Genomic DNA, 14,367 nt, shown 5'->3' on the forward strand with positions numbered 1-14,367 from the left:
ACATATGCAAACCTTTCGCAATAAAATTTTACTTATAATAATAGAAATATACTTAGTACATTTGTTTATAACATGTATCGTACTTCGATATTTTTTACCACCACGAATCATGCTGCAGAGCTTGTGAAATTTACGTTAAAATGCGAATGGAATTTCAATTCCAAAACAGACTTGATTTTTATAATATGTACAATTTGAATCTTTATTCATATGTATATACATGATATAGATACATCTTATAGGTATAGTGAATATCTTGGTGTTGCGAAAATATTACAACGAAATCACAAAAACTTTAATCCAGGACGGATAATGAGCCGTGAGGATTTCGTTTCACTCTTCATCTTCCAATAATTTTGCATTCAGCGTTTATTATTTAAGACTACATCAAACTTCTGGATAACATTCAATCATCGCGTTGCAGAAATGGAAGGCGATCTGTAAAATTCAAGTGGTGTGATTGAAGGTATTGATAATCTATTGAACAGGGATGATTGAGAGATAACTAGAAGTGTGATGCTGCCTGTTAGACAACGCTGGATACAAAATACATTTATAAGGTGGGGATAGAAATTTTAATCTATACAAAAAACAACTATATCATTTCGGTTGTCGTGAAAAATTGCATCTTTTACCTTGTTAATAATCGTCATTAGCATTTTCCTTTTCTTTTTTTCTCATTATCATGCCACTTCTCTTTCTCAGGAATTAACAAAATATACAATAAAACTTTGAATAATTAAAAACATTCGACATTACAAAGATTATATAACATTATTTTTTGCGTACAAATTGTTTAGTCGCGAGTTAAACTATAAAAATGTGAATGCAAACGTAACATACTCTGTAGATCAAATTTTAACGTGCATCCTGTAATAAATATAATCTGCACGCTTATATTTTGTGATCATTGTGTAAATGACTCATTAATTTTATAACAAATTTTTTCAGTTTTCTTCACAAAAAACTGTCCCACAATCGAACCTTACCAATTTTCGCTGCCAACTTTAGGCAGCCGCTTAAAAATTTTACAATAGCTTTTCACTTTTTCAGTTCAAGATTTAAAGTCAAGAAATACAATATTGTTTTTACCATCATATTTGGTTCAGAATTACTTTATGTAAGAAAGTGTTCAAATGTGTCGTTATTTAAAAATGTTCAATTACAAAAAGATTAGAAGAGAAATGTTTTATTTTCAACGTAATGAATTTGAAACCTTAGTTCGGTTGGATCTATTCAACAATCTTTCCTTGCCAGTGTTTGGACAAAGCACCGTATACAAGTGATTATCAAAAATCATTGCACGTAATTTAATACCTATCAAATTATACGAAGCTACGAATAAAATGCTTTCACCAAAATTACGAAAAGTTGAAGAATTTTCCTTGATTGGTAAAGACAAAAAAATTACCTCCACATTTCAAGAATGTGAATTGTTACACAAATAATAATGGCCGAATGATGTTTGTTGACGTTTCTTCAGCTTTTTTTTTCATTTTAAATATTGACCGACAAATCGTCTGCAGATAAAATTCGACACTGATGAAAATCTAGTAATGATTATCTCGAAATCTTTTTAAACATACATTGCATTGTAAGCGACACTTAATATGTACCAATTAAGTCTTCTATAATGATGGTTTCCTACTCACTGTTTTTATGTTACTATACCTAATTCGAGATCTCGTGATATTTTATATCGCAGTAAACAGCTTGATGTGAAGAAATGTAAATAACCAATTTTTAATCTGGCACTAAATATATCATCACCTTCAGTCATCTAGTACATGAAATATCAATTCTAGCACTGTGTATGTATCTTGACTGCTCTGAGCAGCCTTGTGGAGTACTTGGATCAGTTCGTTGTCAAGACTCTTCATGTAAATAGGTGGTAATCGCGTTCCTTCACTACCCGCCTCATAGCCAACCTAAAGAAATTCGTCGATTAAATAGAAAAGCCGTAAGTTTCCTCACGTTTGCCTTAAGCGAAAAGAACGTTGATCAGCAAACACGAGTCAAGTTTCACGGATAAAAAAGAAAAACCTTGCAACGATACTCACATTGTCAGGGTGTATGGTGGATCTTACTGCAATTTTACTTAGGCCAGCTGTGGCTAGTAGATCCAATAACTTGACTAATGCTGCACAAGTCGCTCGCGCAATATTTTCTGAAAGTCTGTTAATGTCCACAGGATCGTGAACGCCGTTTGGATGGTCGTCGGACTGAATAAAATAATCAAATGACCAATTAATATTGATTTAAATTTTCATGATCTAACATTTGCTTCTCTTCTTATTGCATTGTTTGGAATAATTGAAAAACTATTCACCCTGATGATAAACACTTCTGTCCAGCGTATGAAACGGCTGGTTCCCATGTAGTCGGTACCATTGTGAACTCTAATTGACGGTACACCATCCATTGGTTTGCTGTCGATAGGACTCTTCACTCTGCAATTGAGCAAATCGACCAAATCAGTTGTGATGATTCGATCGTAAAAGTAAAGGAAAATTCTTGTCAAGACGTACCCAACGTTGAACTGCATGTCGTTATCGACCCATTTGATATTTACAGTTTCGTCCGGTTCTGGAACACCTTGCGGACCGCAACCGATGGAGAAGTCTTGCATATTTTTTAAAGCTGCCTTTAAAGCCTCCATTTTTTCCGGCATTATTTGTACCATCAAGCCGTCCTCGACTATGCTCGACTTTGCCGATAGTCCCATTGAGGATTTCAACGCACCATTGATGACGACGAAACTAGCTCCAGTGACTGGAAGGGTCGAAGTGAAACTGGTTTTAATTTTCATTTGATATGCGGCGCTCGGTAAAATCGTATCACTGCATTGTAGGTGGATAAAGGCTAATAGATGCATAATTACAGAACTCACCTCTTCTTGGTTTGTTATGGATATTAATTGCCTGCGTTTGATAGTTGCTTTCGTCACCTGTATTTGTCTGTATGCAAACCAAGTGGGAATCTGCATTTATACTAAAGTTTGACGCGTACGCGAGTACATGGTCATTCGAATTGTTAAGACCCCTGATAACTTGGTCGTATCGATTTTTCGGAAACATTACATCGGTAGTTCTGTCCTGCATGTGAATGGCGAGGCCTCTTACGCCGGGCAAAGTATAGGCAAAGTTTCTAAAGTCAGCCAGTACTTTCATTATTGTATGTCCAATTTCTGAATAGACAGCGTCTCGAAACCTAACTGAAACCAGAGGACAGGGATAGTATCGATACTCGGCACCAAGACGCAACATCAATCGAAGTGGGAAAACTTTAGCCCACGGCGTTTCCCATCTGTAACGTCAAAATTCAATCCAACGGTTACAACACTTTTACAGGTACAACAGGTTTTCCTCTTAGAGCGGCGAATTCTGTCACAATTGTGCAAGTCCGTCGATGGCATTAGTCGTTCGTTGTTAGTATTGGAAAGTTTTTAAATTTGCCTCACCTGTGAACAAGAAGACCAACAAGGAACGGCGGAGGTGGTAATACAATTCTCTGTAGACATTGGAAAGTTTGACGAATAAAAATAAATCCTGCGTGTTCTCGAGACCCTAACAAATTTCCACCCTGGTGTATCGATACGCCAAGTTCAGTAATGGTATTGCCTGAATGTGAAACAGATAAAGTTCATTGAATTCACTTTTTTTCATAAATTCTATATGCATAAGAGTATAAGGAACAGTCGTACTTCCTCAACATCTTAGGTTTGGTTGCTGAAAAATCTTAAATCGACACAAAACATAGAGCAGCATTAGGAAAAAGAAAAACTTTTTCGTAACAACCTGTTATTTATTACAACATACCTTAGTAAGTAAGTTATGAGTTGCATGCCTTTAAAGAAATTCTCTTGGTGTAATGAACTACTCTATAAATGTGTCCAAACGAAAGATGTTGAGGAAATTAATGGTAGACCAATACATGGAATATTCAATATACAGTATGAATTTGTACCTTTGATCGCCTCAACGTATATCAAATTGATATGAATAAGAAGATCCTTTGGAATAAGTGTTTCGTCAGGTAACGTTTCTACTAAAAAAATAACTTCATCCTGACCTACACAGGCCAAGCCTCTAGACGTTATATTCCAGCATATCCTGTTGACGCAACAACTTACTGTAAATAAAAACGAAAATGTCACTTGCCTTAAATTATGTATCCCGATTATAAATCGTATAAAACCACGTAGACGACACAAGTATTATTGACATTTTTTTTACGTACAATTTGTTATTTTCACGTAAGCATAAAGATTCCTGTTTATAGCAAACATTATTGGTGGTTCGCACTCGTTCTTCAACGATTCGTACAGCCGCGTTTGGTCCAAGACATCGTGATAGCTAATTTCTGGAAAGATTGTATCCTTTAAGCACAAGTACAGCCTTTAAAATCGATCCTGTTAATCGTCAATTTAGTATCGACTTACGCCCTTTGTGTATAGTTACAGTTGGCGGCAACAGATTCGTGTCCTGTGGTATGTAACTGTTCGTTTCAGGATCTAGTGGCGGAAGATTCTGCCGCTTAGCCATCGTGGAAGCGGATGATGGCCCTGGGGGAGTAGGCAATCGTTTATTTCCAGCTTTCCGATACGGTGGTTTTGGATCCCAGGATGAATCAAGTTCTGTCAGGTCACAGCCAGGCCTTATTCCTGTGTTTTATTTAGAGGTGTTTGAAAACAAAACAAATGGGAAAGGGCATAAAACTTCTTCGGAAGTTTATTCGATTGGGGTGAAAATAATATGTTAACATGTGAGTGTAGTGAAAAAAAAATAAAACAAAAACACTGGTGCGTCTGATAAATCAAATTTAACGCAATAAGGACATGAAAAAATATTGAAACGGAATCAAAAGGTAAAAAAAGAAAACTGTGAAGCTGTGTAAAATTATATCATTTACATATGTTCATAGAATACCATGAATTCAATTTGTTCAAGCGAGTGGAGTGAATATTATTAGCATTATTTGATACATTCTAAATTTACGTCTAATTTAAATAACAAAAAAATTACGTCTTTTTTCCGCTGAAGGGCTAACTAAGCTGGCGCGTAGATCTTTCGCTCCGGCTTTTTTCAACACAAAAGTGCTGCTAAAAGTGTTTAGAAAATTTTTTAAACTGTACCAACATACACCTAAAACTAAAAGTTATGTCTCGACAAGAAAAGTGAAGATTCTGTGCAGTTATTGAACTTTCTATCCAACTAGGACTAAAGTGATATTCACTGAAAAGTTTTCAAGTGCTTTTGGCTTTCCAGTGCCTCCAAATTTACTCCAGCATGTCTAAATGCGCCGAGTGTTCAGGTGAATTCAGTGGTGGCCTCATACTCCCATGCATCGGATGCACATCTCTGTTCCATGCCAACATAAAGGGTTTGAACTGTAAAAATCGTATCCTTGAGATAGTTGAAAATGAAACGCCACCGGCTCCAAAAAACTAAAACGCAAACTAAAGGTATTCTACCAAAATGTACGTAGTCTGAGAGGAAAAACCACGGAATTCCTTAAAAACATTCTAAACTCTTCGATTGAATACGATGTTATCATTCTAACAGAGACCTGGCTTGATGAGAACTTTCGAAACCACGAACTATTTCCACCAAACTACAATATCTACAGATGTGACAGAGACTGCATCATAAGAAACAAAAAAACCGGAGGCGGTGTTTTGATCGCAGTGAGTACTCGACTTCGATCCAGTCTGCTGCTTTCAGTTGTAAACAACTATACATCGAAATCAAATTAAACGTAGAGTCTTGGTGGGGGATGTATACTTTATCCCCTCATCAGACTCTCAAGTATACTCCGATTACAGAGCTACATGCGAAATGCTTGTTTCGAAATACCTGTTCAGCGATTTTATATTTGCTGGGATCATAACCCACCTAATTTCAAGTGGAGTCATACAAATAACCATCTCTCACACGAATGTAATCATCCTAGTGTCTCTCATAGAAACTCCTGTAATATTGTATGCAATGCATTTGACTGCCGAAATTTGAGACAACTCAATGATTTTGTAAATTCTTCAGGAAATACACTTGATCTACTTTTTACCTAGTTTTCAAAGGCCACAATTTCTACTAGCATCTATCCACTGAGTAAAATCGACAAACTACACGAAGCTTTTGAGATATTATTATATGGCCAAATGTTTGTACCATTGGTGAATCAAATACGGGGTTTAAATTTCAGAAAAGGTAACTACGATAACATTAATAAAGGTCTCAGTGAAATTAACTGGGAATCTCTTTTCGAGAACCGCCCTATAGATGATATGTGCAATACTTTCAACCAAAAACTGCAAGAATTAGCTATGAAACATGTGCCACAGAAGAAAAAACATGATAACAGGTTTCCTAATTGGTATAGCAAAAAGCTGATAAGTCTAATCATTCAAAAGAAAACCTCACATCGCAGATTTAGGCAACACAACTTTGAATGTGACTAGTTAGAATTCAAGCACCTCAGAGCACAAGTGAAACTGCAATTCAAACGTGATAATGCCCAATTCCTGTCAAACTTAGAAAAAAAATTTGGTCCAATATTGGTCTAACAAAAGTGTCATAGACTGCCCTTCAATTTTGAAAATGTTTAACCTAAGAGTGCCAAACAGAAGATCGAGACACAATGTACACACATTTGCAATACCGAACCAATATCTAGCCAGTTACACCCACAAATCCATCATTACGCAACTGAGTATGTTAGCGAATAGTAACAGCGGTTGGATGGTTATCTTCAACCAACCGATCAGTCACTTCAAAGCGTTAGCCAGAGAAGCACTTTAGTTTTATACTTTGTTAAATTCTTATACAATATATTGTTTTTTTTTTTTATATATTCTATATTAATGTTATGTATTTTGGGAATATTAAGTTATTTCCGTTGATAGTTATAAATAAATAAACAAATAAATAATAATAAGCTTTTTGATTGTTTTTAATGCACCTGAAAACACTGAATATAGTGTCGACTAATTTTAGAATTAGCACGTGGAAAAATCTAAAGTGCAGTTGAATCATGCACAAAATATGTCGCATCTCAGTTGATATTTATTCTTTTATTTTGCTGTTGGTTGGGATAAGAGTAATGAGTTTTTAGTAGCCATTAGCAACATTTAACGACATGGTTTCCAATATTTATTTTAACTGAATTAAACATCGTGCATTTGGGATCAGCAAATTATTAGATCAATAAAAACCTTGTACATATTTTCGAGTTAATAAGGTTTGTTCCAGTTGAACGTGAACGCGGCATAGAAATGAATGTTTCTCACCGTCGCTAAACATGACAGATTTTTGTCCCTCGGGTCGTTGTTTCGTGCTCCCTTCTCTCTTAAGCACCCCAACTGGGACCATGACAGTTGGCGGCGACGGCAATCCACCGGCTAACTGTTGCAAAGGTGGTATAGTCGAGCAATACTCCATCGGATTATTTGGATTTGGCTGTCTTCCCTATAACGATTTGTTGAATACTCCATTTCCTGACACTGGCTTGGTTATTATAGGAGATCAATCAAATATTTTAGTACAAAGACTAATGGTTACGTGAATAATTGATTGAAGCATATGTCTTTCCAACTTGAAAATTTTTTCAACGTTTTCTTACTTCATATCAAAGCTGCATTTATTTTCATGTTATGTTATTAATGCAAGAATTAATAGCTGAAAAACTAATCTCAATATTTAGAAATCAGATAGTGTAAATTGATTTATTAGTAATTAAGTAAAGGATAAGCCGAACTAAATTCATGCGTAGAACAAAAAGAATAAATAAAACACGCTATTTTATACTGGAGTAGCTGTTACGCAGATCTCCGAAAGAAAATAAGCAAAAAAGCAAAGTACAGAAAAGAAAATTTGTAACAGAAGATTTAGTTTGTTTTTTTTTTCTCTAATATTTATTGATACTCAGATAACAGAGTGGCCATCAAAACTAGTTGAACATGCTGCCGGAATTTTGAGATAAAAGAACTAATAATGAACTGTGACATGATGGCTTCAAATCAAAATGAAACATGGGTAGAGTTGAGAAAGGCTAGAGAAAAATGAAAAAAAAAAAAAAAATAAACGACAGGTCGTGAATGATATCGAATTGCGTAGAGCGAAATCATTTGGAGCAAAAGATATTCAACAATTTGTTAACGGGGATAAAACCATCGTAAAGAAATAATAAGTATAATTGATTCTAACGTACATCTAGTAATCAACGTTTCCAAGATGCTAAATAATATTGCGGAACAGTTTTCTGTTTAGAGAAGAATGGAGAACTAAGCGTAGGAAATAGCTAACAAACGTTGTATTTTATGCATCATTTACACTCATTATTCTTCAAATATATTATATATAATATTTTTATCAAACAGAGTAATAATACTGATATTGCAGAAAATCAGAACTATCGTATTGGACAGACGTTTCACCAATTATGTACACACAAGGTTTACATCGGTTTACGCACAATTTATAGATACATAATCAGTAAAACGCCTCATTCAAACTATGCAAGAAAAAGTATTTCTACAAATTATTTTCTTTTTAACAAGAGAAATAATGTTATCAATAAAAAGTTGAAAGACTTGTGGACTTACATTCGGCGAGTTAATATCGTGCCCGGAAAAGTTTGCATAACCGCTTTGTAGATCTCCGCCACCATCTTCAGCCTCGGCTAAATATTTACCGTAAACATTATATATTCGGAGACATATACGGTGCCAGATGTATCTACGTCGTTCGAATCTCATTTGGCAAGGAAGATCGAACGTTATTTGAAAAACGGTACTCTTGAAAACTTACCTCTGACAAGTAACTGATAACAAGGAAGACAGACTCGCGAATCAATGTTGCCTTGGTACTCCAGTCGGTATTTCATTCCGCAACATTTACTGCACAACACCTGAAAGAATACACCACCATACAGCGTCAGGTGGAACCGAACATGTAGAGTAAATCGGTTGAACAGTTTTTTACAAGTGAGAACCGCGAAAAATGTTACGAAGCTAACTGGTGAATTTTATCTTACCTATTTTTCAATAGAACAAACCTCGATAGAATTGAATAATCGGTTATCGAGATATTAAATCGCTACCAGTCAACTACTTTTTCAACCGACTACTCATATATCATACCCTGTTTATTCGGTCAAGTTCATACTTTGCCACAAGCACGACAATGGTGCCGCCTCTTGATGACGGTAAATTTTGCTTCGCATAGCATGCAGAAAGGTGCCTCACTATCGGGCACCCAAAATGGTGGCTGCTTTCCCAGAACCATACCAGACTCCAACGACGAGGTTTCAGAAGCATTGGGAGAAGTTTCTGTTTCTCTTTCGGTATCCAGATTGACTCGCTCAAGCCTTCCAGGGGTTACACCAGGAAATCCTACGAATCATCTATTGATTAAATCGTGTGTGGCCTGTTGATATTTGTTGAAAATCTTTGACGACAGTAAAAAACTAGCAGAAAGGGTACATTTTAATTCAGTAAAGAATTTCAGGCTTTCACATGCTTGTCGGGTATCGATGTTTTCAATGTTGACAGTTTGCGGATATAGACCTATACAGTTTCACAAAGGAAACATCTAACGATGAAGAATTTTTAAATTTCTGTGTAGTGTTTAATGAGATTACTATTTCAAAATTTCATGGTAAATCAAATATTTACCTGTAACATTTTGCTCGTCCATATTGACCGTTGATACGATGTCCAAGGTTAGGGGTCTGGTAGGTCGTTCTGTGCCTTCGTCGTTTTCCACAGGATCTGTGTTGTTTTCAGGACTAACTTCACAGTTTTCAACATCTGTTGGAATATCGTCAATTCGGGTCTGAACGTTATTTTCTGACGACTGCTGGACGTCGTTGGGAATGGAGCTGCTATTATTGGCAGATAATTCGGAAGCATGTGCATTATTTGGGTTGTTCAAATTTGTACCGGTCATCATATTGGGGACAGAGATAATCTGGTTGGTTTCGGTCTCCGCATCTTCGTCCTTACCGGTCAATTTTGAATTTTGATTCAAGTTTGTATCAACGATTTGGTATTCTTGCTCAGATTTGGGCAAGCTCTTATCTTTTTCCATTCCGGATTCTTCCGCCTGTTGGCTGATTTCTGACCCAGACGCAATTTCATGAGTTTCCAGGCTCTCGTCTGGACTTTCTACCGCGACTACGCTAACCTCCTCGACTTCGACAGGTTTCAGATCATCGTCTTCAGTTCTAATGTTTTCAGCACTCGGTTCCGAATTATCCGAGGTTTTCCTCATTTTCTCATTGGTCCTTTTGCTTTTTCTTCCCTTTCCCTTCTCTTCCTTCGCTTCGGAAATAACCTTTGTATGTTCGGAAAATTTTTCGGAACCTTTCCTCACTAAAAAATCTGCAGTCCCTTCGCTGCTCGGACCGCTCTTACTGTAGTCGATGACAGGAAATTTTTTGGCTTTTTCCAACAATTCTACACTCGATACTTCCGGCAATTCGCCAATAGTAACGCTTTCAAATATTGGCGCTTCGTTCGCGTCCTCATCGTCACGCATAGTTTGAAATTTGTTTTTCGCTAGATTGTCGGAATCTCGATATGAGCTCGGTACCGAATTTTCGAATGACGTCGTCGCTTCCTGGGCTCTTTCTTCAGCCTCCAAATCTGCCAAATACTTGTTCAATTCTTCCTCCGATAAATCGTCAATATGACTGAAGCCGACCGGTTTGGTTTCCGTCTCCGGTGTGCCAAGTTGTACAGTTTGAAATACCAGCTTGGCAAGATTAATCCCTTTGGCCTCGGTGTCCGAATTTTTCTCACTCACGTGTAATTGGTCGGTTATTTTTTTAGCTGCTATTTCTAACTCCGTCGTTGTTTCTGGAAAATTTTCTCTGTTACCAATATATATGCACTCGTACACGTTTTCTTTGCCGTCAGTCTTTCCCACTTTCTTTGGCTCGTCAAAGTCCACGTTTTCGTACGTGTGCTTTATCTCTTCTTGAGCTTTGAGCTCGGGTGGCTTCGGTTTCGCTTTATTAACCGTCGTGTACAGTTCCTGCGGTTTCGGAATGTCCGTGCCGATGTAAACGTTTTCGTAAACGTGCTCAGGCCTGTCTATAATACTTTTTGACTCTTTCGGCCTGTCGACAACAGTCGGCAAAGTTGTGTTTGTATACAAAGGTTCTTTGTCAATTTCACGTAAATTTGGTAACAAACTGATATTCTCCTCAAGTTTAACTTCGTTGGTTTCTCTAGCGTCGGACAACGCGGTTTCTAATTTAACGGGTAATAAAATATTTTGATACTCTGGCGGTACGACAGTTGAGATTTTTCTAACACTGCTAACAGCGTCTCTTCTGCATTCTATGTTTGATTCTACTCTGCTCTCTGAAGTATAGCTCGACGAGTTACCGCAGTTATCTTTAACAACATTAAGATCTTTTGTCGTATCGCTAATTTGAAGTGAATCTCCATCGCGCACCTTGTGACCGGTATCTTCTCGAATAACTATATTATCTACATTATCAACTTTAGCACTAGATGCATTTATGTATTCGTTTAAACTGCTAAACACATTGCTCACACTTGGTTTGGCATTAGGCTGGTTTAATTTCTTGTCGTAACTGTTTTTCAATTTGGTACTATTGTTACTATTGTTACTATTACTACTAATACCACTAGCATCATTTTGTTTTTTCTGTAGAGGCTTTTGCGCTATGTCGTTGTGTATCGTCAACGTTTGGGCGTCAGAATCATAGCTTTCGACAGACTGTTTGTGCTGTATTTTATTTGCTGACGAGGATTCCTGGGAATAAAAATTATTCCCCACATCTGTGCTGTCGTATCTTGCAAATCCTTTTTGAATATTTAAGTCACGAGTGTTTTTATCATACTCCCCGTACCTTTTGACATCCGAACTCCTATGAACATCAGCCGTTTCATCTAGGCTCTCACTTGGTGTTACGTTTGGCACAATCACAGTCTCAAAGGCTGCTTGATTGTGATTTCTTTGAGGTAAACATTGGGATTGACGATCAACGTTAACGTTATTTCCAGGCAATGGAATAGACGCAATTTGTTCAGCACGATCTGAAAATAAAAATTCAATTCTGGATGTGAACAATGATTGGAGATAGAAAAAACCTTCAAGCCAAAAAGGAGAACTCGAATTGAAAATTCATGCAATGTGTTCTTAATTTCCTCCAAAAATTGTAATGCAGTCTAAAAACAGATTCTGTTCAAGATAAGCATGGATGATAAAGTATACAGTGATCATTATGTTCAAACAAAATTTTTTTTTATCATGTTTAAAGATCGAAGTTTATAATGCAGTATTTGCACTATGAATTAAGACATGTCCAGAAGACAAGATACCATATAAACCACATTGGAAAGAAAAGTGCAGCTTGTTTATCGAAGGATGTTGATTATGAGTAGCGTAAAAAAGTTTATCCTCATGTTTATATACCATGTTATACATGATAAATAAAGGAAAATAAAAAATAAACACACACTGAAAAATATATACAAAACATTTCCAGTGACTGTTGCATAAAGTATAATTTCCTGAGATTATTGGAATTCTATTATTTCCCTCATGTACAGACACGCCGACTCAAATGTTACATTCCGGGAAGAATGGTTTCTATTTTCCCCTAAGAATGCGTTATAAAATCCTTTATAAAGGGAAGCAAATTGGATTGCTAACCTTCGTTGAATTCGAGCTCGTCAAGTACTTTGTCGATATCCACAGCAAACTTTTCCATGGTGTTCTCCTCGGTTGACGTTACGTTTTGTGCGACTGATAATAGTGGATGAAAAATCGTAGCTGAAAATTGTCCGACAACACGGAGCGAGGGATTAGATAAGCATGGGGTGTAAACCAACTCTTGGCATACCTATGTAACTAGATTTTCACAAATACTATGAGCATGCATTTGCATGTCACAAATGTGCTGATAAATTGCACGTAGCGATAAAGTTGAAAGTGTAGTTATGCAGGAGCGATTAACGATGCTGTTGTTATTCTAAACAAAGAAAAACCTGGTGACGTTTGAACACCACCTACCTTCGTTTATCTACCAGCTACTGATTTTTCTTGGAAACTTAATTTCTCGCTTTAAACTGGAGGTCGCGAAAAAGACCGAACGCGATTTACCGTAATTAATATGCGCCGAAATTAAAAATAGTGAAAATTGAGCGCCAAGCGTGCGACGGACAGCGACTCACACTTCTCGGGTGTTCCCATCGCGTTATACAGCGTCAAAATTCAGCAATATCAAATTATTTCCCGAAAATGACACATTTCAACGCGACGTCAGAGTGCCATCTTGAATGGGCGAGTCCTACTAACCGTTCCGCTGAACATCAGCCACTCGCTTTGACAAATGAAATTCTACGCGCAAAGTACGCCTACCTTGTGTTTACTAAAGTGAGTCTTCTTCGTGTGTATACAAAGGTCGGTAGTGTGTAATGCGTATGCAGAATCACGTGTCGAAGCGATGCGCACAGCTCTATCATTACCTGTTACCGACCGAATCATAGATCGTTCGGATTTTTCAAGGTTCGTTGTCTGAAATGATTTTCGTACCTCCACTTGAAATATAATGTCAATTCCCCGTAATTTTAGGGGGAATTGAACGAGCCGTGTCATTCGAAGCAGCTAAATAGTCTCACAAAGCTTCTCTTCCGATAGCTTGTAATCAAACTAACGCCCGTTTCCTCCGACGCAGTTTAAACGGCGTTCAATTTTGACAGCATAGTTTGGAGATAGGCTGAACTTAGTTTAAACTTCGATTAACGTTGGAGGAATGAGTCATTAATCTGTCATTAATAAGTCAGGTGAATCAATGACGTCACGTTCAATTGATTTGGTCGGTAAGAGTAGGACAATAATGTATCGCCTAGAATGATACAGTCGTACCGTGAACTTCGAATCAGCAAAAAACCATGATTAATAGTAATAAGAAAAGGCAGTAAATCATTCTCTACTGTTCACCTAGATGTTTATGACCTAGTTTATAATTATTAATTCATTTATTTTTATCTGCTATCGGTGGGGTTGATGTTTTCAGAACGGCAAATCACCGAGCCATAGATATGAGGGAAAACAAACGCCGATCAAATTGGCATGCTTGATCAGGTCACATAACTCCCGATTTCCGTGTCTCCTCATTTTGGCTGTGTTTTTTCTGACAGTTAATTAAGCCCGTGTCGGTTAACGACTCACACTCTACCGTACTTTTAGCTCCACAAAAGCAGCGAATAAGACAGATCATCTTTACCATAGCAAGGTGAGCCAGCAGTGGTGAAAACAACAAAAATAGTAAACATTAACAAATTTTATGTGTTTTCAATTTCTGGTAAAACATTATTCATCGCCTGTT

General features: G+C 37.0%; 1 protein-coding gene and 1 long non-coding RNA gene across 4 annotated transcripts; both read right to left on the reverse strand.

Moving 5' to 3' along the window:
• Positions 1-13: 13 nt before the first annotated feature.
• On the reverse strand, positions 14-13,338 carry LOC107219740 (zinc finger FYVE domain-containing protein 9). Of its 3 annotated transcripts, none has more exons than XM_015658066.2 (16): positions 13,050-13,338; positions 12,690-12,809; positions 9,674-12,070; positions 9,165-9,391; positions 8,808-8,907; positions 8,603-8,679; positions 7,289-7,466; positions 4,442-4,663; positions 4,240-4,362; positions 3,967-4,131; positions 3,461-3,620; positions 2,891-3,306; positions 2,529-2,772; positions 2,330-2,450; positions 2,061-2,222; positions 14-1,928 (listed from the first exon to the last, which is right to left on the reverse strand). In XM_015658066.2, exons 2-16 carry the CDS (start codon positions 12,745-12,747, stop codon positions 1,773-1,775), a joined length of 4,806 nt encoding a protein of 1,601 aa, XP_015513552.1. In that variant the 5' UTR covers positions 12,748-12,809; positions 13,050-13,338; the 3' UTR covers positions 14-1,772. The 3 variants fall into 3 exon arrangements, with proteins under 3 accessions (XP_015513552.1, XP_046601500.1, XP_046601499.1); XM_046745544.1 differs by having other exon boundaries at positions 7,289-7,403; positions 13,211-13,327; XM_046745543.1 differs by having other exon boundaries at positions 13,211-13,327.
• Positions 5,036-5,825, reverse strand: LOC124295469. The gene is made up of 2 exons (XR_006905404.1): positions 5,474-5,825; positions 5,036-5,389 (listed from the first exon to the last, which is right to left on the reverse strand). It is a non-coding gene; the product is annotated as an uncharacterized LOC124295469 (long non-coding RNA).
• Positions 13,339-14,367: the final 1,029 nt, after the last annotated feature.

Source organism: Neodiprion lecontei, chromosome 7, assembly GCF_021901455.1.
Source record: "Neodiprion lecontei isolate iyNeoLeco1 chromosome 7, iyNeoLeco1.1, whole genome shotgun sequence".
Taxonomy (NCBI): Eukaryota; Metazoa; Arthropoda; class Insecta; order Hymenoptera; family Diprionidae; genus Neodiprion; species Neodiprion lecontei.